Genomic DNA, 27,749 nt, shown 5'->3' on the forward strand with positions numbered 1-27,749 from the left:
CAGTACATTATGCGACTGAATCATATGTCTAAGATACAGCTTGGGAAGCTAGTGCTCCATCATCCAGTATTTTCTTTTCCTGGCCTTCTCATTAAAGCTAACATCCTTTTCCTGTACCCCAGCAAGACAGCAGCTGATAAAAGACCGTGTTCCTACCCGCTGATAGCTTCAGAAACCAGTCAAAAACCAGAAAGCTTTTTCCCCCCTGGAATGGAGTATAAAATATATATATATATTTTTTTTACCATCTCCCCCACTGAAGTCTTTTGGGCCCCACACAGGAACTCGCACCACGTTGTCTGATGACCTCTGACATTTCCACAGTAGCTAGGAGGGTTGAAAGCTTAGTTTCCGCTCTTTGTTAACAGTCATTCCTCCTTCCAAGTTTTGACTTAAGGAATTGTGCTACTGCTAGGAGGATATTAGGAGTGATTGTATTTGCAATCCAGGGACGTGTATAAGCAGCTTAAAAGGAACTTGCAATGATAACTACAATTCTACTCCTTTGTGGAACAATAAAATTGGTGCATTCAGAGACACATACAAGGTATCCTGGACATCATGATCACAAGCAAAGACCAGAAGATCAGAGGGTATCAACAGACTTCCAATTGCCTTCCCTGCCTGAGGGAAGAGAGCTCATCCAAGAGGAGACCCTGAATCAAGCTTTCCCCAGTCTCCCTGAGATGGATGATGATTATGAAGCTGGAGACCAAGAACCCAGAAATAAGTAAGTAAGCCAAAAAGACATTTCCTTGTACTGATGTCTAAATACTGGAACTGCAAGCAAATCACATGTGCTTCCTTAAAAGGACATCATTCTAGAAGGGTAACTGGAAATTCTACATCTCTTCTAGGACGTATAGTTATTTTCCCAGAACTGTACTGTCCCCTGCATCCTTAAATACAAGAGCACTGCCGTGTCCCTTATTTTTTTCCACCTAGTTACTCTACAGAAATCTACTAGAAGCAAATAAATAGCAAATGTGTATTCATAGTGACATGGATTTAGATAAATTACTTGGTTTTTGTTTTATTTAAAAAAGAGCCTAATATGTGCAAACATAGTAAACATTTACAAATATTTGCCTACATTTTACAAATGGTTATTGTCATGGACAGGCTTATCCATTCACTTCAGTGGAGAACACTGGTCTCTGTATGTATCTCTTGCTGTGCCCTGAGTTATCCCTTCCACCTAAAGTCAGAGGGATGCCCATCTGGGTGTAAGGGAGTGTTCCCATGCACACTGAAGACCAATGCCTGCAAGAGATCTCATTATCAGGACTCTTATTCATTCTCACAACAACTGTGTTATTGTTATTTCCATGGTAGGTTTATTTGAGGTTGTGTAGATTGAGCCAAGCTAGGTTTTGAACTTGGGCCTCCAAGTTTATGGGCTGTTATCTCAAGAAGAGACAGTGGCTGAAAAACTGTAGAAGAAATAACAGAGTACTACCCTCACCAAGAAAACAAGCACTTAATGAAGGCTTCTTGTTAAGATATTAAAAAGAAAGAAAACTGCAGTTTTCTCAGAAACAAGTCCCATTGGGTTTAATCAGACTTACTCCCAGGTAAACATATATAAGATTACAGCCTGTGTGAGAGGGGTCTACTGTACTTTCAAGGTTTCCAAAGACAACATGTTTTAAAGATGTCCAGGACATGTAAGTAGGTCCTGAACTGGTAGGATGTAAAAGCTTGGTACAAAGTTTCATGAATGTTTAATAGCAGTACCTCTTTCTGCAGAGGCATTCCAATACCACCAGCAACCTCAGTTTATTCATCCACAGCTCAGTGCTACTAATGTTTTATTCTTTTTTCTTTGAAAATCTCAATTCTCATAGCTGAGCATCTCCCAGCCGAGATTTGGGAGAAAGTCTAGCCAAATTTACTGGCCCTCTCAAAAACAAAGGGTTCACTGGCCTTCTCAAAAACAAAGGATTCTTGGCTAAGTTCCAAGATATCACAGTTTGTTCTAACTATTGTTAAGAACCTACACCATAGTTTGAGCTTCCAGATATGCAACAGGTAGACCAGGGTCCAAATCCAAAATATAAGACAAATGGCAACTGAGTTGCTTTTGAATATTTTTTCTACTACTCAGTTTTTTTCCCATCTACTCAGGACTGAGCTTCATACATTCATAAACTTCCTCTCATCTCCATGTTTTAGCAGCTTCAGAACAATTCCTATTTCTTTGGTGCAACAGCCATTTCAAGTAGATTGCTGTGTAAGTAAGAAGTCCTGTAAATTCATACCTAACTGGAAACCATAGTGAGCACAACTTGTGGTTTGCAATCCACCTTCAGACTGGAATTTCAGATCCTTGTTTCTCAGCTACCAACAAATCATGGTTTGTGGGCAGGCTCATGTCAGATGCCATACAAAAAATAATTTAGTTAAACAAGACATGATTTGTGTCATATCTGAATCTAGCATCTGTCTTCATATTGTGTTTGGAGTGCAGTTCTGTTGAGACTCATCTGTAATGAGCCATGTTGAACCTTGTGCCTACTTTATGCTTGCCTAGTGTTCAGTATCCCAAATATAGGACAGAGGAGACCAGTGCTGGAGCCAGGTTGTTGGCGACACTGGGTCAAAACTCTGCAGTGGCCCCTCCATGGTGTCCCCCTTGGGCTCTACCATTGCCACTGAAACTGAGATATTAGGAAGGCCCTCAGCCAGTGGTTGACCTGGCTCACCCCTCTTACCATCACTGGGTGAGAGGTGTCATGCAGAGATTCTGTGTGAGAGCAAGAGCGCTCATTTCAGATCCCAGAAACACAGTGTGTGCACACATAATGCACCTTCTTCTCATCTGGTCTGTTGGAGAGGCCAGCATCCCAGGTAGTGTACATGTATGTAAAGAAAAAGGAAACAATATCACATCTTGGCATTCCTGGGCACAAGTTGAGGGTAATCCAGTTTTAGCCCACTGCTGTGCTGAGGATTGTCAGATAGGTGAGAAAAATAGATAGGATGCTTCCTATGTGTTGAATGGGAGATGTTTTATCTTCCCCTTCACTCTATTATCACACGACACTATTCAGTCTTCACACTACAATCCCACTAGACGAGGATAAATCAAATTCTGCGACCTCTAGTAAATGATGCTAATTAATTAATTAATTTTACCCCGCCTTTCCTCTGCCAGAGTAAGTGCCCAAGGCAGCTTAGAATTTCTGCTAAAATATACAATATATGAAAACAATAAATAAAAATCACAAAGTACGACGGTCGCCCAGAAAGTAATGCACCACATTTTTTTTCTTCAACAATTATTTATTGAACACAATGAAACTTACACACAAGAAAGAATGATGTTTCTTCTACACTCCCTATTTTTCCATGTAATCTCCGTCCAGTTCTATGGCCTTCCTCCAGCGAGACACAAGGGCATGTATGCCCTGTTGGTACCACTCCTTGTTCTGGTCACGAAGCCATTTCTGCACTGTGCGAATCACCTCTTCGTCATCCTCAAAATGTCTTCTGCGAATGGCATCCTTTAATGGCCCAAACAAGTGGAAGTCTGAGGGAGCTAGGTCAGGGCTGTAGGGTGGATGGGGTAACACAGTCCAACCCTGTTTAGTGATGTGTTCCGAAGTCCTCAAACTTGTGTGAGGCCGAGCGTTATCATGTTGAATCAAACATTCACCTGGGTTGTTATGGCGCCGAAGTCGCTGGAAGCGCTTCTTGAGTTTGGTTAATGTCTTCACATAAGCTTCAGAATTAATGGTGCTGCCTCTTGGCATCACATCAATGAGTATAACGCCCTCACAGTCCCAAAACACAGTGATCATGACCTTACTGGCGGAAGCAGTTGCTTTGAATTTTTTCTTCTGTGGATATTGAGGATGACGCCATTCCATCGACTGTTGTTTTGTTTCGGGCTCAAAATGGTGAACCCAGGTTTCATCACCTGTCACAATCCTGGACAAGAACGCTTCCCCCTCGTCTTCAAAACGTTTCAGCAGCTCAGAAGAAATTTTTTTCTGAGAGATTTGTGGTCCACCGTAAGACAGCGTGGAACCCATCGTGCACACACTTTTGAGTAATCAAGAGCACGGATGATTGCATCCACACTTCCTTTGCTGATTGACAACTTCAGCGCCAACTGCCTAGTCGTTATGCATCGGTCCTCGCGAATGAGCACATCAGCAAGCTGCGTCTTATCAGGTGTGACAGCCGTGGATGGCCGCCCCGAACACTGCAAATCTTGGAGCTCTGCCGAACCGCCTTCTAATGGCCTCACCCTCTGTGCCCAGCGACTAACCGTACTTCTGTCGACTGCAGATTCTCCATAAACTGTACACAAACGTTTGTGAATGTTCCCAACAGTTTCTTTCTCCGCAGTGAGAAATTCAATGACGACACGCTGCTTGTAACGTACATCACTTACAGACGCCATTTTGAAACACTGCTGCAGCTATGCTATCTGTCTGAAGAAACCAAAAATTTGTGTGCGCACTCCTGAAAATTCAAATAATGTATATCTAAAGTTTCGCATTCGTACCATTACTGTAGGCTGAGAAAAAAAAATGTGGTGCATTACTTTCTGGGCGACCCTCATATAAATGAAACCACTTGGAGGAGGGCAAACTATTTACAATCAAGGCACTGCTACAGTGGCACTGGAGGCAGACAACCCATCACCCAAATGCCAGATGGGACAAAAATGTTTTGAGCCCTCACTGAAACACCATGAGGGAGAGGGGCAAATCTTAATTCCCCTGGTAGGGAGTTCCATAATTGCTTTTGCTTTTGCAGTTGTGATTGGCTCTGAAAGCAAGGAGGAGGGGGCCACTTTACACCAGTGGCCAGGTACCTAAAGAAACTTAGTGTTTTGTTCCCCTTCCAGGAACGCCAGTGTGTAGCCTGACTAAGAATGTTAGGGAAAGGGCTTCCTTTATTCTTTTCTCCCAGTCAGCCCTTGTGCCTCCTATGGTACAACTCTGTGTAGGATCCACAAACTGTGAAATATATCTTTGCAGTGCTAGAAACCTGCTCATGTTTTCAGAGACAGGCAAGCTGTGTGTTTGGAAGAACTTTCTTTTCTTTTTCAAACGCACGAAGCTGCCTTATAAATGAACAGACTATTGAGCCATACAACTGAGTACAGACTGGCAGAGACTAGCCACCCCCCAAAGCATTTGGCAAAGGGTCCTTGTCTTGCTGTAGAACTGGGATGGGAACTGTTGTGAGCCTGTCCCCAGTTGCTCTCCAGCAAGCAGGCAGAGACTAGCCGCCTCCCCTCCTCATCAGAACACACATGTATTGATGTGTAGACCAAAACAAACAAAAAGGGGTACTTGTGTGGAATTTGAGCACTGATCTGGGCACTTGTTTGCTTTGTGCTGGGGCAGCCCATGTACAGCTGCATCAGCCCTACAAACAGGAATCAGACAGGTGATATTTCACTCATTCCTGCATATGTTGCTTTGTAAATCAAACCTATTGGTACTCTGAGTTGGTGATGCTTGCTTATCTCACCGCATGATGAATAGGGTAGTTAGCAGTGTTGACATCTAAATTATGATGATTGATCATTTGAGCTAGAACCTTCTGAAGTGCTTCGAGGAGCTGACACATCTCAGTGCTATCAATTTAAGCTCACATGGAGAGACTAGAATCTGCTAACTTCAAATACATGAATTGTGTTTCTTTCTCCAGCTCCCTACAGCTATGGCAGGGAAACCAAGTGTTTAATGCAGTGGTTCCCAAACTTTTTCAACTGGGGGCTCCCTTGACCTATTGGGCCATTGACTGCAGCTCCCCATTACTGCTAGAATCCTATTCTTTGTATAAGGTAATGGGTTTTTTGTGAGGATTCCACAGCTCCCCAGGGAGCCACAGCACACAGTTTGGGAACCACTGGTTTAGAAGTATGCCAGCGTGGCTTCTTCAATGTCAGAGAAGTCCTGCAATCACAGTCCTGAACGTGTATCAGTCTGCCAAAGACAGTAGTGGCCAAACCCTTGGTTGATGTGCATCATAATACAAGACTGGCACACAATGAGACACTGTGATATATATACAGCATTGTTTGTAATGTTTTGAAACCTCAGTCCAACAGAGGTGGTCCAAATACGGAAGCAGGCTTTTACATATGTATAGATGCAGGTGCACATTCACATCAAAGGCTCCTCAACTGTTTGATGCAAATGGGGATGCACATCCCAGTCCAAAGTTCACAATGTTCCATACAGCTAGTAACTCCAGAATAGAGCTAGAGAAGGACAAGAGATTCTTTATTCAAAAAGAGATGCCATAGCCAATCAACTCTCAGCATACCTACATGGACTAGAAAAGACACATGCATTATACTCATTCATGTTCGATGGTCTCAGTGTGGCTTTCGCACATTTTCTAACAGGGAAATGACCTGTTGGGACTAAGTGCCTCACATCTGATGCAGTTCCCAGTGTGGGGCGGCACAGGCAACTCAGAGGAAGCAATTCAGTCACCAGATGGAGACAACACTCAACTATAAATAAAAGTTCATCTTTGGAGGTTTTCCCATTCAAGGTCATTTATTGTATACAGTGTTTCTACTGGTGTCTGCAATCTCACAACAGGTGGTTCAGTGTACGTCTGTGGGTCTGTTATATATAGAGTGCACGCTTTCAATCTGTTTTCCTATATTTCCTGCTGGCTTAGTCTAGCTCTCAAGAAGACTCTGAAAGACAGCTTGGGACTATGACCGGATACAAGAGAGTTCTTATTAGAGTTTGAAATCTCAGAGGCCAGACAACAAAAGCATTTTAATGACATATAAAGGGAATTTTCAAATACAAATTTTAAAGTGTTTCTTGCTCAGTTGTTTCGTAATGCAACTGCGAAGTGCACATTGGTCAGAGTATTCATTAACTCTGAATGTTCATGATATGCCATGCTTTTTCTTCTTCGCATGAGCCATGACCAGACAACATAAACAGACAAGGAAGACTGGAAGGGATTTAAGCCTCACATGTAAAGATAATCTACAGGCATATCTATATTACAGACTTAACTGCTATAATGGTCACTCAGTGAAGGGTGGCTAGGGATCTCTAACAGATAATTCTTAGCATTCTCTCCAATTCTCAGAATCCTTGGGAGGAAGCCATGAGAGTTATTTAATAAAATCAGTATGTATATGCTCTTAATCAACACAGAACAAGAGCTCTACAAGTCCACCCACCACATCATCAGTGGTGACAGGTGCTCCCACTCTGGTGACCAATCCTATATGGATTTTGCTTGAAACACTCAGAAGCTAGAACTGTGTCAGTGTCAACACATCCTGAAGACATTTCTGTCTTGGGATTTATCCCGATGATACATGTTTTAAACATGCAAAACAGCATAGTTCTTCAGGTACATTCAACACGACACTCTCCCTCTTGTGGTTTCTGAGGAATCCCCACAGTTTCACCATGCTGCCTAATTTGTTCTAGCTCTTGTGAAGGCATTATTATTTATTTTTCACATTTTTATACCACCCTTAGTCCATGGAGCTCAGAACGGTGAACATAGTTCACGCTGCCCACCCACCTCGTTCACAGCTGCAGAAAAGCAGCAAGTCAGCAGGCAGCATGTGGAGCAGAGCAGCCCAGCCCAGCCCCTCCCCCTGAGATGCCTGGCGACGCCCCTGGAGGCTAGCCACACCTCACCAGGGAGGCGGGACGCACAGATTGAATACCTCAGTATTATGGTGTTAAGAGAGGATCATTGCTGGCCATTTGTCAGACAAATAGCCAGGTGCTTCTTCAATGAGCAGGAATGGTTAAATGTCCTGCTGGGTCCTTGTCCTTTCCCAAGAGATGTAAAAACCCAGAAAAAAGATCATTTTTCTTCCATTTTTCCTTCTTTTGTTGGGAAAAATTCCTTCAAAAGTAATTGGGGAACCACCACAGGGGAGTTTTCTTGAGAAGCATCCTCCTCCCCCCTCAGTTTATATATTTGTAAACAGAAATATTACAAAAATGTTGTAAGTTACCAGCGCTTCATAAAGAAATGGATCTTGCTCTATAATTTCCTATTAGTCGACTGAAATCAGTGATGTATTTTTTGTGAAACTTCCTATCAGTCGGAGAAAATGAGAAGTCACAAAACAAAATTTATTTCAGGTTTGCCATTAAGCTTCCCTTTTCTGAGGAACTTTCTTGGGTGACAAATGAAGGATGCAGGGACAAACCAAAGATTTGGCAGCAGATAAAAGAAAAGGAATAAAAGACAATCCAAACCCCATTGCTGTTATTCTGGGGAGGAAGAATATTCTACTTAGTCTTAATTGTTTTGTTTGTCTTGCTTGATCATACTGGAAATGGTTACAGCTCTCATCAAGCCCTTTTCTCTCACTGTCTGGGATGAAAATGCTGAAAACCGGTTCATCAGTGAAATGGGAATGGCATAAAGATATGTGTGAATGGATCAAGATCGTTTTAGCCATTATTATGCTAGTTTTCCACTTGCAGGGAAATTTTAATGTAACCTTCCACCTGCATTTGAGTGGTGCAGTTGTCTCATTCCAGCATTCTATCAGTTGTTTGTGTAAAGCATGCAAGTTCTCCTTTGAATGACCTCCAACTCTCTGATAAAAGTAACCATCAGAGCCCATGTAAAAAGCTTCCCTTTCTTTTCTTCCCACTTTGCTGGTCACTGCCAGATCTTTTCAGTCACTCACTTTTATTAAACTTTGGCTGCAATCATATACACACTTACTTGGGCGCACATCCCACTGAAAACAATAAGCCCTTTTCCTGTGGTTTCTCTCCTCTTTGCCCTGCTTTGGCTTCTGTTCCCCCACTGTGTCACTTCTCTCTTTTGGTTTCCAAGTGTCTACATTCACTGGCCTCTTATTGTCTCTCTTGAGTTCCCTCTCTTTTTTGGTCCTTTGTATTCAAATCCTATCATCTAGTACTGTCCTTGTCTAAGCTGAAGATTTCTTGATCTGCTATTAATCTTTGGTCTGTTTCTTTCTCTGCTCCTAACCTGTGAAATGGCCCCTCTCTACTTCCATAGTTCTATACCATCTCATCTTTAAATAGTGCCCCACAACCTCCATTTTGAACTTGTCATCTGAAGTGAAGATCACCTAGCCTCAAGCTTTTCCTTTCCTTATCCTCATAGGCCAGGGGTGTCCAGTTTTTGGCAGGAGGGCCACATCATCTCTCTGACACCGTGTAGGGGGCCAAATTAATTTACATTTCAAATTTGAATAAATTTAGATAAATGAATATATTAAAGATGAACTTATATGAATGAATGAAGGTCTTGCAGTAGTTCAAGGCCTGCAAAAGGCCTTGCGCAAAGCAAGGCTGGCCTTTCCTTTCCTGCTACTACTGCATCACAGACGTGAAACAACAAGCAGCGGAGGGAGCCCTCATCCCACAGCTCACTTGAGAGGCCAAACAGTTGCCCTCATGCTGAGAGCAGTTGCATCAGGCCAGTGTGGGCTCCAACAAATCTCTGGAGGGCCAGAGGCTCATTGGAGGCTAGGGGCTCCCTGAGGGCCACATAGAGAGGCCTTGAGGGCCGCAAGTGGCCCCCGGGCCGGGGTTTGGGCACCCCGTCATAGGCTAATTTATTTGTTTGTTCATTCGTTCATTTGTTCATTCATTCATTATGGAAATTTTGTCCATAATGACAAAAAAAGAAGAAACCCCCCTCCCCACTCCCCAAAGCTGACATCAGTTGAAGTATACAAATAAAACAACAGAAAAATAATCATCATAAAAGCTTTGTCACAATAAAATCATTACAACAGAAAAAGGGCAGGGGGGATAAGCCTTGCTTGCTTGCTTTCCTTCCTTGCAAACCAGTTGATGTTTCTGTGGCCACTATGAAGGGGGGAATGGGATGGGCACAGTTTGAAGTGAGGCCCCAGCAGGTGAATTCTTTGCCTTGCAGGCTTTTTCCTCCTCCTCGTCCTCTTCCATCAGATAGGTTTTTTAATTTAGGTTTTTGTTTTCAATTTTGTACATCTCTCATAGTGCAATTCTATGCATGTGTTCAATCGGACTTATTCCCAGGAAATTGTGTATAGGATTGTAGCATAAATATTCGTATACTGTACACTGTTATTATTGAGCCTGAGCCATAAGCTGCTTTGTCAAACAGAGGCCAAAGATTGGTGTCATTTGCCCAGCTGGTCTTTGGCAAGTCACAGCGCGAACAAGCTATGATGCCTGCCACTTACTTAGAAGGATATACAGTACAAATCATCTTAAATCATGCAAACAGTAGTTTAGAACTTGCCTACATGCAGTTAATGTAAGGAAACAAACATCAGAGCTATTCCAGCGGGCTTTTCCATCATATAGAGATTAAAGTGAAATGCAAGCCATCTTCTGAATTGGCTGGAGTTCTTCCATTGTGGTGGTGGTAATGTGACTTGAGCAGGAACCAAAGATGCTTTCAGAAGTGGAAACACGTATTAGAATTGCATTATGCTAGTGGAGGGAAAGGCTTGGACGTCTCTCAAAAATCAAACATCCATTTGGGTTTGCCGTCTTGTAACCCCCACTTCCAGTAATGTTTCTGAATTGGCACTTTTGGACTTTTGCCTGAGAGAATCTTTCCCGTTTTGCAAAAAGATGCTCCAAGTACATTTTGCAGTTAAGAAATGCTGTGAAGCCACAGCACCCCAGCCTGTCGTCATTTGCACAATAGTGACTCAGACCTGGAGTAGCTAGGAATGCTCATTGAAGCCTGGACAATAGCCTAATGGCAATGCAGAAAGCCAATGCTAGAAGGTTCAGGTGGATTCTTGTCCTAGCCATGAGATCATGGTAGTAAAAATGTTTTCCTCCTTTTTAAGTGCACATCTAAGACAGCTGGTGTAACACTATAGTTATAAACACTGAGTAATGAGCTGGAAGTCCCATCGTCCCTGTTCAGTTCTCAGTTCTCTAGATGGCCTTACAGTGTTTCTCAATCCAATCTGCAAGATATATTGGAATAATAATTCTGGCCCACCATCTTTCAGTGGCTCTGTCACTATCTCCTCATGGATCCCCACCCCTGCCCATTTTATTTGCCCAATCCCAGCCATCTATGGCAGGCAGCTCAAACCTATCCAGCACGGCATCCAGGTGCCAAAATGCCTGCTGCTGGATTGTACAAGTGCCAGGCTAGCGCCGGAGGTCTCCTTGGGGGAAGTTAATGTTTGCCCTCTTCCTGGGTAATGCTGCCATGGCACCAATGGGTCTCCTCGGCTCTGCGCCCACAAGTAGGGAGTGGAAAGTTGAGGATGCCTGTGTCGGGCTGCCCAACCCAGGATTGAGGACAGGATACAGCAGCAGAGGCTGATGCCCTCTCCGCCCCTTCCTGGGCCCAATCTTCCCCCCTACACCAATTTCCGCCCTCCTCCACACCCCGAAACACCTCGCTGCTGGGTGAAGGTGAAACGTACCGCCTGCTGCTCCTGCAGGGCCCACTTCCAGCACTGAGGCCCAGTGCAGACTGGCATGGACGCAGCACCAGCAGCCCCTACTTGCCAAGTTCCACAGGCATGCCTTATGGCACATTTGTGACACCTGGAGCTGGCAGTAAGGGCATACTCCTCATTCCATCCATCCTGGCAAATACAACTATGGCTCCCCAGATTTGCAAGCATGAGCAGGGGTGCACAATGCTGGCACAAGGTTGTTGGAGGCCCTGGGCCCAAACATTTATTGGCAGTGGTAGATGGCAACTCCACCACTCCATCAGCTAATGGAAGCATCTCTTTGAGATCCTGAGGCACGGAAGTAACACAAGGCTCTTTGCCAATTTGTGCCATCATTGCTGCAGCTATTTGGGGGGGGGGGTGGTCAACATAGTCAGATAGGCCCTCAACCAGAATCCAACCTGGCTGATCTCCAATGCTATTCCTGGACAGGCACCCTTCCCCCATCTGCTTTGCAACACAAGCTATGCATTCATTCCTGGCTTTTGCATAATTTCTTTCATTGGGAGAGCTAATTGCAGGAATCCATGAGATGTGAAAGTGTTTAAATTTGGTGGCCACCTTGTGTTTGGTGCTTCTCTCAGTCATTTCCTCTCTTATTAATTCAGGAGAGAAAGAGAGAGAGAGAGAGAGAGAGAGAGTCACAGCCATGTTAATGCGTTGCAGCAAAAACAACAAAGGGCCTTGTGGCCCCTTAAAGACTAACCAATTTATTATTGTATAATCTTGTCATAAGACTGTAATCCATGAAAGTTTTGTGACAATAAATTGATTAACAGCCTTTAAGATGCCACAAGACTCTGTGTTGCTCTTTTTTCACTCACTGCTGGTTGCTAAGCTTCCTTCCCCCGCAACCCCTCCTCTGTGTGACTGACCTCAGCTTCCACTCTCATGTCTTAAGCACGTCCCCATTGTCTCCACCACTCAAACCCCAAAGCAACTCAAACTTTCCCATGTATGGCAATTGTCAGAGATTCTGGTTTCAGTCAGAGATATCAAAGTGCAGCAAAGTCCAGCCATTCTAGGTGGGGAACTTTCCCTACCTCTGCACAAATACCACCCTATTTCAATGCCAAGCTGACTCAACAGCAGAGCAGAAGAGTCTCTTGACCTTTCCAAGTTTCCCACATGACGTTGATGGCATTGTGTGAAATTTTTTTTTATTTTGTTATTGCCTGCCTTTTTATGAGAAAGGACTATTTATATTAACACAATGTGAAGGGAACAGTATTCCCTCCCCATGGTTTGTGATGACTGATTTGCCATAGTTATGCTCCCACAATTTTTATAGAACCAGGTGGGAGGGGAATTATTGCATGGCATTTTGCAATCTTGCACAGGCACATGAGTAGTACCTTTCCTGTGTTTATAAAAAAACAAAACAAAACACCAAAGCATAACACAAGTAAAGCTGCCAGTGGTACACTGCAAAAATATGAGTGATGTGCAGGTGGCATCAAGGCAGACTGGGAAGGTCTATTGCAGAACTGCTGCTTTGGAGGTGAAACCTGGAGGATGGAACCACATTCAAATCTGAGATATAGTTGCAGAAAAAGAGCAGAATATGACATTTAAGGAGCGGTGCCCAAGTGAAACCTGATTAGTCCCAATTTCTTGGATCATGGTAGAACTAGGCAAAATTTGGAATTTACTGGCTTTCTGAACTTCTATAATGATGATCTGACAGAATATGATTCTTCTGTGGGGGGTAGTAAAATACAGTTAGCAACCCTGATGAGACAATGTTATACAGATTTGGCTCACCCACAGGTTTTTAGAATGACTAAGGGCCCAGTCCTAAAGCGGCCCAACACTGGCACTGAGCCCTAGCACTAGGTGCTGTAAAGTATGTTTATGGCACCCGGAACGTAAGGAGTGCCAGTGCTAGGCCAGCACCAGTCAGGCCCAGTGCCAGCAGGAAGACGACATGCTGCCATCAGGGGTAAGTGCAACCGTCAGGTGGTGCGGCCTCTGGTGGGGGGGCAGGGAGAGGACGGAACGAAGGTGGGGGAAGATTGGCAGAACTTTGCTCCACTGGATCCAGAACTCTGTGTCGGAGTCTCTCAGAGTCTCACCAGCAAAACAGCCAGTGCAGACTTGGGAAGCCCCATTGCGGGGCTTGGAAATTTCCTCCAGGGAAAGGGACGAAAGTCTGCTTCCCCTGAGGAGACCTCCGGCTGTTTTACAGTGCCTGCTGGATACAGTGGTAGCCACTTGGGCACTGCTGCTCCAGTGGACACTGGCAAGCTCAGGATTGGGCTGTTAGAGCCCAATCCTATGCATATCTACTCAGAAGTAAATCCCAATATAGTCAATGGAGCTGGATGTGGATAGGACTGCAGCTTTAGAAGGAGAGGGTTTTTGTGCCTTTAGGGGTAGACTTAAAAAGGGAAACTTGACATCCTGTGCAACAGATTAAAAATTAACAGTGAGGTGGTGGCTTTTTCCCAGCATGGTGATAGTGGATTTCAGCCTGCTATGCACTCATTAAAGTACCAAAACACAGAGGTAAAAAAATATTTGGTTTCATATTGTCTACCCCGGTTTCCCTTTTTTTCTTTTAGAAACTGGTGCTCTTTCATGAGATCCCGGATGGTCACACGCATAGCTGCTTGCAACACAGAGAAATACATAATTAAGTCACAGCAACCCTGCCCAAATGGGACTCCAGATTGCCAGAAAATCATGTAAGTATGACAGCCCTTCCTTTTAATAGTATTTCATGAAAGCTTTACAGCCTTGCTTACACTATGAGCATCCTGGTTTCATACCACTTAAGATACCATGGCTTCCCCAAAAGAATCAAGGGAATTGTAGTATGTAGGATTTCCTGAAACAATGATATGATTGCTTAACTAGCACACTGACTAACTGGAAGTCAACCTATTGAAACACAGTCGGGCTTAACTTTCGAGTTCACATGTATAGGATTGTTCTGGAGGTGTAGCATGAATGGATATCCCTCAACTCAGTGGAGTAGCTAAGGGGATGCAGGGGGTAGCAGGTGCACTGGGCATCAAGCTTTAGGGGGGAACAAGCTGAGCTTGACCCTAGTGACCAAAATTGTGAAAATCTTGGTATATATGAATAATACCATCATGTTAGATATCATTGGAAAGATAAGTTAATGTGGAATGCAATGAAACAAATTGCACAGGAACATTTGTATTCTATGAAAAGTTATGGCCAATTAACCAGAAAATGAAAACACAACTGCCTTATGGAACAGAAAGTGGATTTGCTTAACTCAGAACTGACCTAAGAGACTGATTTTTCTGAGTGCCGGTGAGATGTTATTATGATACAGCATGGAACCAATAACTTTTTATTTATTTACTTAATTAATTAAATTTGATTTTGTCATGGAGGGGGAGCTACAAAATCTTCTTTGACCCCAGGCAGCAGATAGATGCCTTAGCTATGCCACTGACTGGGGGGGGGGAGGCAACAGAGCAAGTGAGTGGTGAGCTGCTGGGGCGAGCAGGTGGGTTCCAATTTTCACTTTTTAAAAAGCCCAGGTGTGACATCACTTCCAGGGCAACAATTTGAGCTTGGCACCGAGCTACACGATCATTAGCTACACCACTGCCTCAACTTGCCCTCTTTAATTTTCACATCAGTGCCCAAGAAATTCATTGCATATAATAAGCAAATCTTGTTCACAATATGTAATTTTTTTGGTAATTATTAAAAACACATACAAGAGAGTGTGACAAAAAAGGAGTATGGATTGTGTATGTTTTCCAGACTGAGTCACTTGATTGTGCTCACAACTTCTGTTCAACATCAATGAAAAGTCAGTTCTTGCTAAGTGAGATAGTGGTCAGACTTGACCAGCTCAATGTACGCTTTAGATTTTTACTAGTGCTGAGTTGAATGATCAAAAATTTAAGTTGCTACCAAATTTGGTCCAAAACAAAATTTAGCAGCAGAGCCAAGGACCTCAATCAGAACATGCAATGACACTTCATTGAAGTCTACAATTGTTTCAGGGATTTCAGAAATAAAATGTGATGTGTTGTCCCAGAACCTATGAGATGTTTAAATAAAATATCAAAGTCAAACAGCAAAAAGAACAGGGAAGCTTTATGCAGGTGATATAAAAGAAATCTGGCCTTCTTGGGCCTGGGACTTGTCAGAGGAAGCTCTTCAGCTGTGGGTAGAAGAGTCTGGCTCAAGGCAAACTACAAGCCTTTGATTCCAGGTTGCTGTGTAGCTCCTGAGCTGAGCCAAAAGGCCAACTTCAAAAAAGCCCCTGGCCCAAGAAGGCGAGATTTCTTTTCTATCACCTGCATAACACTTCCCTGTTCTTTACTCTTTGCTGTTTGACTTTGATATTTGAAGTATTTGATTGTTGGGCCCAGGGTAGAAATATGATAGATAGATAGATAGATAGATAGATAGATAGATAGATAGATAGATAGATAGATAGATAGATAGATATGTAGCAATGCTTAGTATCAGACAGCAAGCAATCAACTGACATACAGTAGTAGTTAGTATTTTATAGCATGTGAAGTTGTATATTTTATGCCAGCTGAAGCAATCAAGTGATACTGACAGGCCTAAAGCCTTCACATTCAAATATAGTGGCAACATCTCATATGCCACATGTGTATTTTCAGGGTGTGCCAGTATTTCTTTAAATTCCAGACCTGATTTGGCTAACTTTGGCTTTTAGCCAAAGATTTCTGCTCATTCTTATATGACAGGTTGGCATATTCCTTTATCAAGATGTCAGAGCGGCAATATACTCACATTCGAGACTTTGCTGACCTGTTGTTCCTGAAGGTTTCATTGTTGTTTTGTCCTCTAGGTACAGAGCAGCCTTGAAGCCAGTCTACAAGGTAAAACAAGAAGTCCGAAACTTTTTGCATTGGAAGTGCTGTCCAGGCTATACTGGCAAGAACTGTGAAAATCATGGTAAGAAATGCCTGGAGCAAACAAACGTGGAATATGTTGTAATGATGGGCACATAAAGCTGCCTCATATTGAGAGCACAATCTTAACCTTGTGCTCAGCTGGCACAGCAGGTGCTGTGCTGGCCTAGAGTTTTGCAAATGTGCTGTAAAGTACATTTGTGATGACTCAGGAGTGAGCTGCGCCAGGGGAAGGCCTATGCCACCCTGCTGGTTCCAGATTCAGACCTGCAGCCACTGGAGGAGGTAAAGTCTATGTCAAGAGGTTTGGGGGGGAGGGAAGAAGGGGAGGGGAGGCAGGGGGAGGGCAAACAAGCCCAGAAGGGGACAGGATCAGTAAAGCAGGCTTATGCTGTATCCTGTGCCTCCTTACCGAGCTTTTCCCCCCAACATGGACTTCTCAAACTTGTGCCAATTATTTAGCTGGCACAGATTCAAGAAACCCCATTGGGCAGACTGGGGCTTTACAAGGGGTAAGGGGACAAATGTTCCCTTACCCCAAGTCGATGTCCAGCCTGCTCCTAACCAGCACATAATACGGCATGGGCTGCTTGAACCTGCTGTGCCGGTGCTAGTTAGGATTGGGCTGCCAGTCAGATCATTGCTCCATTTAGGTTAGTACCATATACATTGACTGGCATTCCCAGTCTTACCTGGAATTGGACCTGGGATCTTCTGCATACAAAGCATGTGCTCTGCCACCAAGTTACAGCCCAGCTCCTATGATATTATAGCCTATCTCCTTCCTCTTCCCTTTTGTTAAATGTTCGGTTTGGTCCAGCCAAGCCTCCTGGTGTTGTAAAGCAGGTACAACACCACTTGCAGCCCATTATTGGGCAGCAAATTGTCCAGGAGGCAGATGACTCAAAGGCTACTTGTTTGAGACCCTTACTCTTGTCCTTTTTGACCTGTGTGGGTTTGTTCCTACTTTGCTTCCTTTGTTGGCTGAGCAACAACATGTGCTCTAGATCAGTGTTTCTCAATTTCTGGTACTCGTGCTACTGGTGGTACTTGAAGTGGTGTACCACTGCTGCCATACCCCGTCATCTGGCAGCAAGACTAGCAATGCAACATGACAAACAGCAGTAGGAATCTCTGCTCAGTGAGCAGAGCTCCAGCACATCCTTTTTGTGTGCTTAAAAAAAGCCCTCCTGGCCATCCTGGACCTCTTACTGGTGTTGGTTGCATTGCATCTGGCCTCCCAATCTGGAAGAAACTATGACATCATCACCAGTTATTTCCAGTGGTATTTTCCAATAGGTGGGCCATGCAAAGTGGTACCGTGGGGGACAAACATTGAGAAACACTGCTCTAGATTTGTACATTAACAGTTGATAATGGGTATCCAACCCAAGCAGCCATGAACAGATGCTCTTATTTTGCAGTATATGTATAAGCTATAGTTCCTAGTTCTTTCTGCCATGTATGGTACTTTCTAGGTTTTATCAGGCAATGCTAGAAACCCCCAATGCCCACCTGAAGTTTCTGGTTTTTACTGAATACCCAGAAAGCCCAACACAAAGAGCAAGTACTATTTATAATTTGTGGTCTATAAACGATAACAATGTTACACATTGGTGTGCCTAGCAGAAAGGGCAGATTAATTTTTGCAATGCTTTAACAAATCAAGCTCTGTACCTAATGAAAAGTGTGCGTGTGTTCATGTCCATGTTCAGCTGCGATAAGCAAGGCTATGAAAAAACACTGATATACAAAACTCCATTTGCAGAGCCTAATTTCCTTCCTGTGTCCACCAATCAGCCAGGCAGCTGGGAGGAAGAAAAAGAAGCATTTGCAAGCCAAAGTAGGTTTAAATTTAATACATTGTTCCAGAATTAGAATAATGTGCCTGGACCCTGCTTCTAATTGTATCTTGTGTTTGTTTCTTTTCTGTATGATTTTATTACTTACTACTATTTGATGGAACAGTTTTGCAAGGTAGAAAGCCTATTTATGCTAAAAGGGCCTCCTGAATAATAATAATTTATCATTTCTATACTGCTTTCCTAGTTCGAAGCAGTCCATGATAAAGTAAAATCAGCAATAACAATCCCTCTAAAACTATGATTAGTTTTACTAAAAGTAGTAGAGCCAATGATACCAGCTTTCACAGAATCATCAATTTCCCATTAAAAGTGTTCCCCCCAAAAGAAATTCCTCTGAATTCTTAAAAAATATTCTGCAAATCCCAGGAATCCTATTTTTGCATATGATTGGGACTAATGCCATGGACGTCTACCACTCAATTGTCACCTTTCCTTGGATGATAAGGAGTTACATCATTGGCTCGGCCCACGTGGTTCCTGAATCCAAATAGTACCATGGGAGTATAGGGAAGAAGACACAAGAAAGATTCCTGTGTCATCATAAACTTTAGTATTTGTTTCCTTATTTGGGTTTTTTTTAAATCCTGTATTCCTATTTCAAAGCCCTCAGAGCAGCTTACAAAAATAAAATCACAGTCTGATTTCTTCTTCTACTGCAGCCAGGTGGAATGGCAACTGGGACACAATTCTAGGGCAGTGGAGCCACATAACAGTGGATTTCTGTTAGACTAATGGAGGGGAACCTGATTTACAATCCAATCCTAAGTTTCCTGATTCCACAAGATACAGCAGTGCTGGAATGACCACTGCTATACCCTGTGGGGCCAGGGAAGATCTCCTTGGGGGAAGGGGATAATCATCCACTTACCCCAAGTGAAGCCCCAGTCCCCGTAATGGGGCTTCTCAAGTTTGCAGTAGCTAAATTGCTGATGCAGACTTGAGAAGCCCCATGTCAGCTTCCAAACCCAACATGGTGGATAGATCTTGCCAGTCTCACCCCGTTCAGCCCTCACTGTGCCCAGGAACACCTCTGCCAGCCCTCTTGTCACCCTCCCCACAACCCCACACCACCTTAACTGCTTTACAAGCACCTGGGAGTTCCTCCTCAGTGCCGACGGGGTGGCACAAGCCTCCCCACTGGCACTGTTTACTCTGTGGGTGGTGCAAACGTGCCGTACAGCACATTTGTAACACCCAGCGTTGGTGCTGGGCTGCAGCGGCAGGATCAGACCCTTAGTGTACTTGCCCACTGCTGCAGATGCTGCAATGTGTATGGCTAAAAGCAACTGCCTTGCATGGACTCAGACCAAATGTCTTCAAAGCTCAGGTAGGTCCTTCTTAGCCCTCTTGCCATAAAGTCTTTTAAACCAGGAAAGCTAGGGACTGAAATTAAGACTGTTTTCTGTGTGAAAACATGCACTTTGACTTTGATTCCATGAGTAGAAGGAAATCAGAGCAACAAGGCTGCCTCTGCCTCCCTCCTAGATCTTTGAGTCATAGGAGAAATAATCCTGGTGGTGGTGATAGTAGAGAGAAGGAGAAAGGAGCAGGCAGCTAAAGCTGGAGATGGGTGACCTCCAGTTGTTTGCAAAGATCCATGGCCTTCTAGAGCCTGTTCTAGGACCTTCTCATTCATTTTCAAAACTGAGAAATGCTTGAATTGGGGAGTTGAACCTTTAAACATTTGAATTCCATTCTGGCTCATTAGTACTATAACACTATAGTGTTATAACTCTATAACATAACACTATAGTGTTATAGTAGAGTAATATAATGCTCTAGTTTTGTAACTGGTTCAGGTATTATGACAGGGTTCTGTTCTTTCACTCTGCAGAAATTGTCATGTACATTGATAATACAGCAAATGATATATTGATGACTTTAAAAATGTATAATTTTTAAGCTGCTTATTCTTGCGTTTGAGAAAAGGTTAACAAAATACATGACAATAAACCATTAATCATACAATTGAAAGCTGAATGCCAGTTGAACCACTTATTCCAAACTGGTGGTACTGTGTTTGGTGAATAGTGGGTTGATTCAGGTTCAAGGTAACTAAGAGATTTTAGGTTTGGGTTCCGTTCATTGAGAAATCTCTCTGAACTAAATGTTCAAGTTTGGTTTGTTTCCTTTCTAAACTTAAAAAAAAATTGTTGTGATTTTCCACATCTCCATTGCTGGAACTAGGAGACATTCTAGAAGACCACCAGAGCCATGAAGCATTGCTGAAGGATCTGCAGAATGATATTCATCAGGCAACAAGCAATTTGGGAGACTTACAGAAGATGCTTCATTATAACATTAGCAGTACAAGAATGGAACTGAACCTCAACCGTACAGGTGAGACCACACACTCTCAGAAACATGGGCATATATCAGTGACATGCAATCAAATGTGCTTGATATGACTGGGCCATTGGAGAACCTGGATTCATATTTAGACTCTATGAAAAATGAACAAAAAAACACATTCACAACACAAAATCTAATCAGTCAGTGTTTTCACAACTATGCAAATACTCCATGTTACATCCAATGGATTTTACATTTTTGTAAAAAAGAGCTTGTATATAATTGTAGTTTCCTAAGAAAGAAGCTGTAGGGACTTGAAACGTGCTGGCCATTTAAAAATATGTTTCTGTTTACCACTCCTGTCAGTGATAGGAGACCAACTGTTTGGGGTGGTCTTTGAGGCTCAAGGTTAAATTACGAGTAGCAAAGGATGGGAATATTATGTTTTATGCTGCTTTGCTAGTACTTTTATTCTGGTGCTTACTCTTGTTATGTGAACAGATACTTTGGCACTGGGTGGGTTATAATTCTAATTCAGTAAATATTTGCATTATCTTGCATTGTTCTCCTTTTATGTTGTGTTTTAGAAATACCAGAACAACTCTTCCAGCAAATGCTCTTTCCTCACATGGAGAGTTTCTTAAATGTACATTTTAACCCTGTCTTGGCAAACTTCAGTAAAAGTCTGCAGGGCTTTGTCATCATCCTGAAAAATCTTTCACAGAATGTTGAAGCTAATCGGAAAAGCATTGAGAAATTCCAAGAAAGCACCGTGCCCAAGAAAGATTTCCAGGAGCTGGGAACCAAGTTTGAATCCAAAGTTCAAGAAAACATACTGAGAGTGGACCAAATGAAGAGAGAAGCAGACAATCATTTACACCTTCAGCAGGCAGCCATACACTACAATCTCACCATGATCAAAGCAGACACAGACATGAAGCTCAAGAGGTACCATAAGATACAACACTCTGTTTTGTTAGCCTTAAACAACAGCATAACAGATATGAGACAAGAGCAAGAGAAGCTTAGAGACAAGCTTGAAGCTGTGACCAGAAACTTTGCAGCATTCCCACTAGAATTTGGCAACCCACGTGAGAAATTTACTGAAAAAGACATTGAGTTCCTCAACCAAACACTAGAAAATCATGCACAAGAGCTAAAGGATCTTTTTGAGGAGTCTGATGAGGCCTTTAAAGATATTAACAATTTAAACAATATAATTAAGGACATGAGAGCCAGCACAAAGCTTGAAATAGAGGAGCTTAGAATGGCTTTAATGGAGAAGAGTCTTATAACAGAGGAAATTGAGGAAGATCTGGAAAGGAAGATAGTAGCCCTCAATGGTACTCTTGCAAATATTGAAGAGAGGCTTTGGGATCTGCAGAGTTCTATGAAAGCATGCCATTGTGAGAAACCATCTTCAGAATTTGATACAGAAGAGCAAGCAAACATTACCCAGATAACCAGAGATGAAATAAAGCAATTTGAGGCACATTTAAAGGACCTCAGGAATGAAATAAAAGACCTTGCAACAGCTTTACCCCATATACTTCAGTCTCTAGATTTCCAACAGGAACAGAGTCGACAGCTGGAAGGCAGTGTCTCTCTTCTTAAGAGACATACCAACACTTCGTCTAAGAATATTGACAACCTGGAAAAAGCTGATGAGAAGATGCTTTGGAACATCAAGTATCTCAACAGCTCTTTTAATTCTCTTTTGGATGATGCAATGAGACATGAGACAGCACTAGTGACCTTGCTTGGAGAAGAAATTATGGATTCCTTGTCTGAAGAAGACCCCAGCACCTTAATATCATCCATACATCAATTTCAGGAGGTCATCAAGGAGCAAAATATTACACTGGAATCTCTGACAAAGAAAATTCACTATTTAGAGATGAATTGTGAGAACCACCCCAATGCCCATAAGCTTCCTAAACTTCCTGTTCTTGAAAAGCAAATAGAAGACACAGTGCAAGAGACCAGTTCCCAACACAGTAGTGTGGAACACATGGAACCAAATCATGAAGCTGTCATGGAGGACATCATGGATAACCCAACATATCACGATATCATGACTCTAAAGAAGGAGATTGGACATCTCAGCAGAGAGATGAAGAAATATGAATCACAATGGGAGCGTGCCAGTTTCTGCTGTAATTACACTGTAGTCGGCTTAGTGGAACCACTTGGCATTTCAGTGGAGAATTTGAAAGAAGGCATCACATCAACCCAACGCAGCCTGGAAGAGCACTTGCAGATCTTTCAAAAGCTGTTTGGAAGCATCAAAGACTTAGCTGCTGCAAACACAAGCTTGGATGTTACAAAGATTCAATCAATGCTGAGCAGAAAGATGAGGAAGCAGCTTAAAGTTCAGGAAAAGCACAACATGAGAGACAAGAAAGAGGCTAATGACCATAGAGGAGGTACTTTAAATGGAAGACACAAGATACCGACAGAAAGTCTGGATACAGGTAGGTCTCTTCTAGTCAGTGAGTTGAAGAACTTTTTAAAAAATGGATTTGTTCATTCATTCATTCAATATTTACTCTGCTTTTCTCCCTGAAGGGGACCCAAGGCAGCTAACAACCAATTAAAATAACTAAAAAATAAAATACATCAGCTACAAAATACACATAAAACTATAAACTATAATTTTTAGTTTAGATTTAGGGGCACTTCAAGTTTTTCAGTGGATTTTTTAATTCTCCAGTTCAGACACTAATTCTAAGAAGTGGTTCAGTAACTAGTTCAGAGACTCTGACCAATTCTGAATTGGTTTATGTAACATATCAAAACTTCCTGACTTACTGTGGATATAATAAATATGTAACTTAATTTAACTGAATTTTTTTAAAAAAGATTTGCAAAGGAAACACATACACGAGGATAAAAACCAGGAGTATATACTTAATGGTGCAATTGTGAACCACTTCTGGTGTTCTGGTTATTTTTTGAGTTTAGGGGTTCAGGTCTGGTTCAATGGCAAACAAGAGATTTTAGACTCAATTTCTGACCACTGCAGTCTTTCCTGCAGTCTTGAATCAAATTCTAATTTCTGAAAGGTGTGACAGTTTACATACATCTGGCTGCTGAGACAAAAGAAGTAAACCACAGTCGAACCTTACATATACTGTAATAATATTCAGTAAGCAAATTCGGCCCAGCCTCCAGTGCTAACTTGAAACTCGCATCTTCTTGCCAACACAGAGATCAGGAAAGAAACTCTTGCAACATGCCTCTTCTTTTTTCTCTCACCCCCCCCCCCCATCCTTTTGCTTACCATCTGCTAGATGAAAAATTCTGTAGCTCATTAAAAAAAAAAATTCAAAAGCTCATTGTTTTATATTTTGTTACCCTATCTGGACTGTGGATTTTTTCTTCTAATGGACCAACTCGGCAGAATTTTTCACAATTATTGTGCTTTGCCTAATGTATTGCAGCACCCTCTGCTGGCAGGAAAGTCCTTATCCATCTTCTCCTTCTGTGATATAACTCAGAAGACTTTCTCAAACATTTGGTAGCTGGAACATTATTTGGTTGGAGGGGAGGGACTAAATATGGAAGCTTGCTTCAACAAGAACAGTTTCTTGTTCAGCTTCCAACACCCCCCCCCCTCCACCTACAGTATAGCAGTTGCCCAACTGAGCAAAGAAACACCTTTAAAGCAGCAGATCTCTTATATTTAGTGGGCGGCGGGGGAACTGTTCCTCTTCACTCCAGCACAGTTTCTCTTCTAATGGCTGTTGCTGGTGGTTTTTCTGCATTTTAAAAAGTCTTTCAGGTCAGGTGACCATTTATTATTAATTATTATTATGCTGCTATGGAGACTTCTTTTAGTGACATTACTAAAAGAAGTGATATCATCAAGCAGGAAAATGTTTAATATCTCCATATGACAAAATCAGACCAAGTAAAGTTTACAATAAGTATAAGTTCAAAAAATTATTTAAAATAAAGAAGATCCCTCCTAACCCTCCCAAGCAGTTGCTGATCTGTTTTTAAAAAAAAAAAAATCACCAAACATCCCAAAGGCTGTAATCATATCCACACTTATCTGGGAGTAAGCCCTATCGACTGTCATTGTTTAAAGCATACCTACAGATCTGTAACTGTTTCCCAAATGCAGTCACCTACCATGGTGGCATCAAGACTAATATCAAAAATAAAATACACATTGAAATCAATGGGGACCCACCTGAAATTGGCTCGTGACCCACCTGGTGGGTCCCAACCCAATTTGAGAAACACTGTGTTACACCATATGACAAGCCACTTTGAAACCTGTAGAAACTTCCAAGGTGGTCAGTAGCACCTCGAGCTACTGGCACCCAAACAAGTGAAACATTTTCGGTGTACATTGCAATAGGGATGTGTTAATTATAGATGCATGATCCATTTTGTCTCTTCTTCCCTGTCATATTTAAAATCCTTAGTGACAAGTAGTGTCACAGGGACCTTATAGCATCAAATATGCTATATATAAACTTTTTTTCTTGTAAACATAATGAAAAAGTTTCAATCTTTCAATATTTGTAATGAAAATGTAACTGTTTTCTTTTCCCATCTAGACTTATCTGTGGCATTTTACATGAGGCATCCAGAAGGAAGTGAGGGAGCACTGAATCACAATGCAACATACCTTAATTATGGAGGAGGATACTTTCCTGAACATGGCTATTTCAAATCTCCTCATACTGGTGTTTATATGGTAGCTGTCAGCACAGAGTTTACTCTTGGACCACTTTCTCTGGGAGAACTGGTTTTTAGCAATGGGCACAGAATGACACTAATAAGTAATAAGTTAGCAGCAACTGGAAGCTTCATGACTACTTTCGCACTAGTGGAGCTAAAAAAAGGTGAGCACATGTGGTTTGAACTGGTGCAGGGCGCTGCAGTGAAGCAGAATCCAGCTGGGATGAGCATGGCTGTATTTCTGATATTCAAAACTTAAAAAAAAATGTCAGTGTCTCATAAGCACAGCAAATAGTCTAATAGATGACAGTATGACTTTTGCTGTGAGTGCTTTTTAATGTAGTTCTGTCCTTTATTTGTCTAAGTGTTGCTTAGATTTCAGTAGCCTACCAGTGTTGCACAGCATGAAGGACGGGGAATGAAATGTACTGTATTTCTTCTAAGTGCTAAAAAGAACTTAAGAGTCAGATTCTAGTGCTTGATCGTATCTTTGATTTGATTACCCTTCCCCAGGCTAAAAAATGCTACCTTCCCTCTTAACCGCTCTTAACACTTCTCTTAATGCAGAATGAGCAACACTCCAACAGTAGTTCCTAATGGAAAAACTAGTTTTCCAAGAAAACTATTCCCAATAAAAGTTGTTTTTTTAAAAAAAGACAGTCCAGCACAGGGAAGGGGCTTATGTAAAGGAACAGCATGCTTGCTTATCCCCCCCCCCATTAAAATATGAATAGATCACATAGGAGGGGCTGATGGCTAGTTGCTTTTCACATCGTACTTTAGAAATGAATGTGTATGTTCCACATAAAGTGTGATGTAATGATGCAACAATGCCTAAATGCATACTGACATACCATAGATACTCACGTATAGTATGTGAAATTTTTGCCAAGTAATCAAGCTCCAATTCTCACTTCGCCTGATCTCTGGGTCAATCAGAGGGCAGAACCTTTCCACTCTGAACAGTTTGGTTTCTCAAGTGGCAGACAGGCAGGCGCCAGGTTTCTCAAGCAGCAGGCAGGCAGGGCAGAGATCCTTTCTACGGCAACTGGGAAATTCCAGCCAAAGTTCACCTTTTAATCTCCTTCCTTCTGCTGCAGCCTGGTTCTGGTTCTGCTTGGCAAATGCTTGCAAAGCAGGTCTGTTTTTGGAAACACCAGGATGGGACCCTCCTTCCCAGGCTACAATTCAGTGCACCATTACTTCAGAACACCACCCATGGAAAGCAGTGGGTCTACTTCTGAGTAAAAAGGGCTGCAAATATATGCAGCTGCATCTCTCTGCTGTGAATTGAATTGCACACTCCCAGTTATGTGTTAAGGGTTGTGTGTTGTATGTAAAGTTTCTGGCTTAACACACCAGACACATTAAAGGTGGATTTGATTCATGGTTCAACCTTTTTTGCTTGCATATCCCTTGGCAGCCCATTTCCATAAACTGTACCCTTCCTATTAGCAAAATGTTTGTAATTAGTAAGACAAGCCCTCATCTCCTCTTTTCATCTGTTTGAAGAACAGAAGACTCTGCCTTTGCACTGTTTTGCACCAGAAGTGTGCTGAGATATTCTGGCTGATTGATCACTTTCTATATTATGTTTCAGCTTTTTTACTGAGCTGGTTTTCAATCACTAGTGCATACATGAATTGATGACCAAAAACTAACTATTGGTGGGGCTTTCACAGTCAACTAGCGACCTTCCTTTCTGCCTTGCTGGCCCTGCAAAGCATTCTGGAGAACGACCTGCCTTTTTCTGCCATTATTCCATTCTTTTTCAAGTACCCCTACAGGTCCTGTTGAGTGTCCCTGGGAGTACATGAATACCAGGTTGGGAACCACTGTTTTATTGGTATGTTGTTTACAGTGCACTTACTCTGACAGTGTTTACAAAAAGGTGGTGAAGACCAGCATTTAAAAAAGAATAAAAATGTATCTTATGATCTTTTATTATGTTTTCAATAAATTAGAGACTACAGTTCTTAGGTAACAGTGGTAGGTTATTTTTCAGGATCTGGCCTGGGGTAAAATCAGACAAAACTATAGTCAGACACCCCCCTAAGTTTAACCCCAAACTTATCCGAGGGTCATAGAAAATTCCATGATTGTTGGCTCAAAACCTGCCCTTGACTTAACTGTGGAGTCAACTTATAGGCGAGTGTCTGCGGTAAATACGACCCGGTGTACATATCCATGGTCAATCCTCCATAACCCGGGCTGTAGTTTGCCATGCAAATTGAAGCACAAGAATCATAAATTCCTACAGGATGTTGTTGCCCTTTTCAGCATAATCCTATGCATGACTACTCAGAAGTAAGTCCCACTGCGTTCAGTAGGGCTTACTCCCAGGAAAGTGTCTATAGGATTGCTGTTTATCCTAAGTTCCATGCAGACATTGAAAACTGACATCAAAACGATCACTTCTAAAACAGATATCTGGGGATTTTTAACACTATAAATTCTAGTGAACTATTATTCCAATTCATTTCCAACAATGCATAAAGATAACTCCTAGCTTTTATGATGATCAATTTTTAACTTTATCAACATGTACTTTGACAAAATTAAACTATTCTTGTTTTTGATAAA

General features: G+C 42.3%; 1 protein-coding gene across 1 annotated transcript; it reads left to right on the forward strand.

The window, feature by feature from the left end:
* The first annotated feature begins 205 nt into the window (after positions 1-205).
* Positions 206-27,749, forward strand: MMRN2 (multimerin 2). The gene is made up of 7 exons (XM_066622000.1): positions 206-730; positions 13,999-14,121; positions 16,251-16,357; positions 18,083-18,157; positions 20,367-20,519; positions 21,059-22,945; positions 25,043-27,749. The coding sequence occupies exons 1-7, from the start codon at positions 483-485 to the stop codon at positions 25,423-25,425; spliced, it is 2,976 nt and encodes a 991-aa protein (XP_066478097.1). The 5' UTR covers positions 206-482; the 3' UTR covers positions 25,426-27,749.

This window comes from Tiliqua scincoides, chromosome 3 (genome assembly GCF_035046505.1).
Source record: "Tiliqua scincoides isolate rTilSci1 chromosome 3, rTilSci1.hap2, whole genome shotgun sequence".
Lineage (NCBI taxonomy): Eukaryota > Metazoa > Chordata > Lepidosauria > Squamata > Scincidae > Tiliqua > Tiliqua scincoides.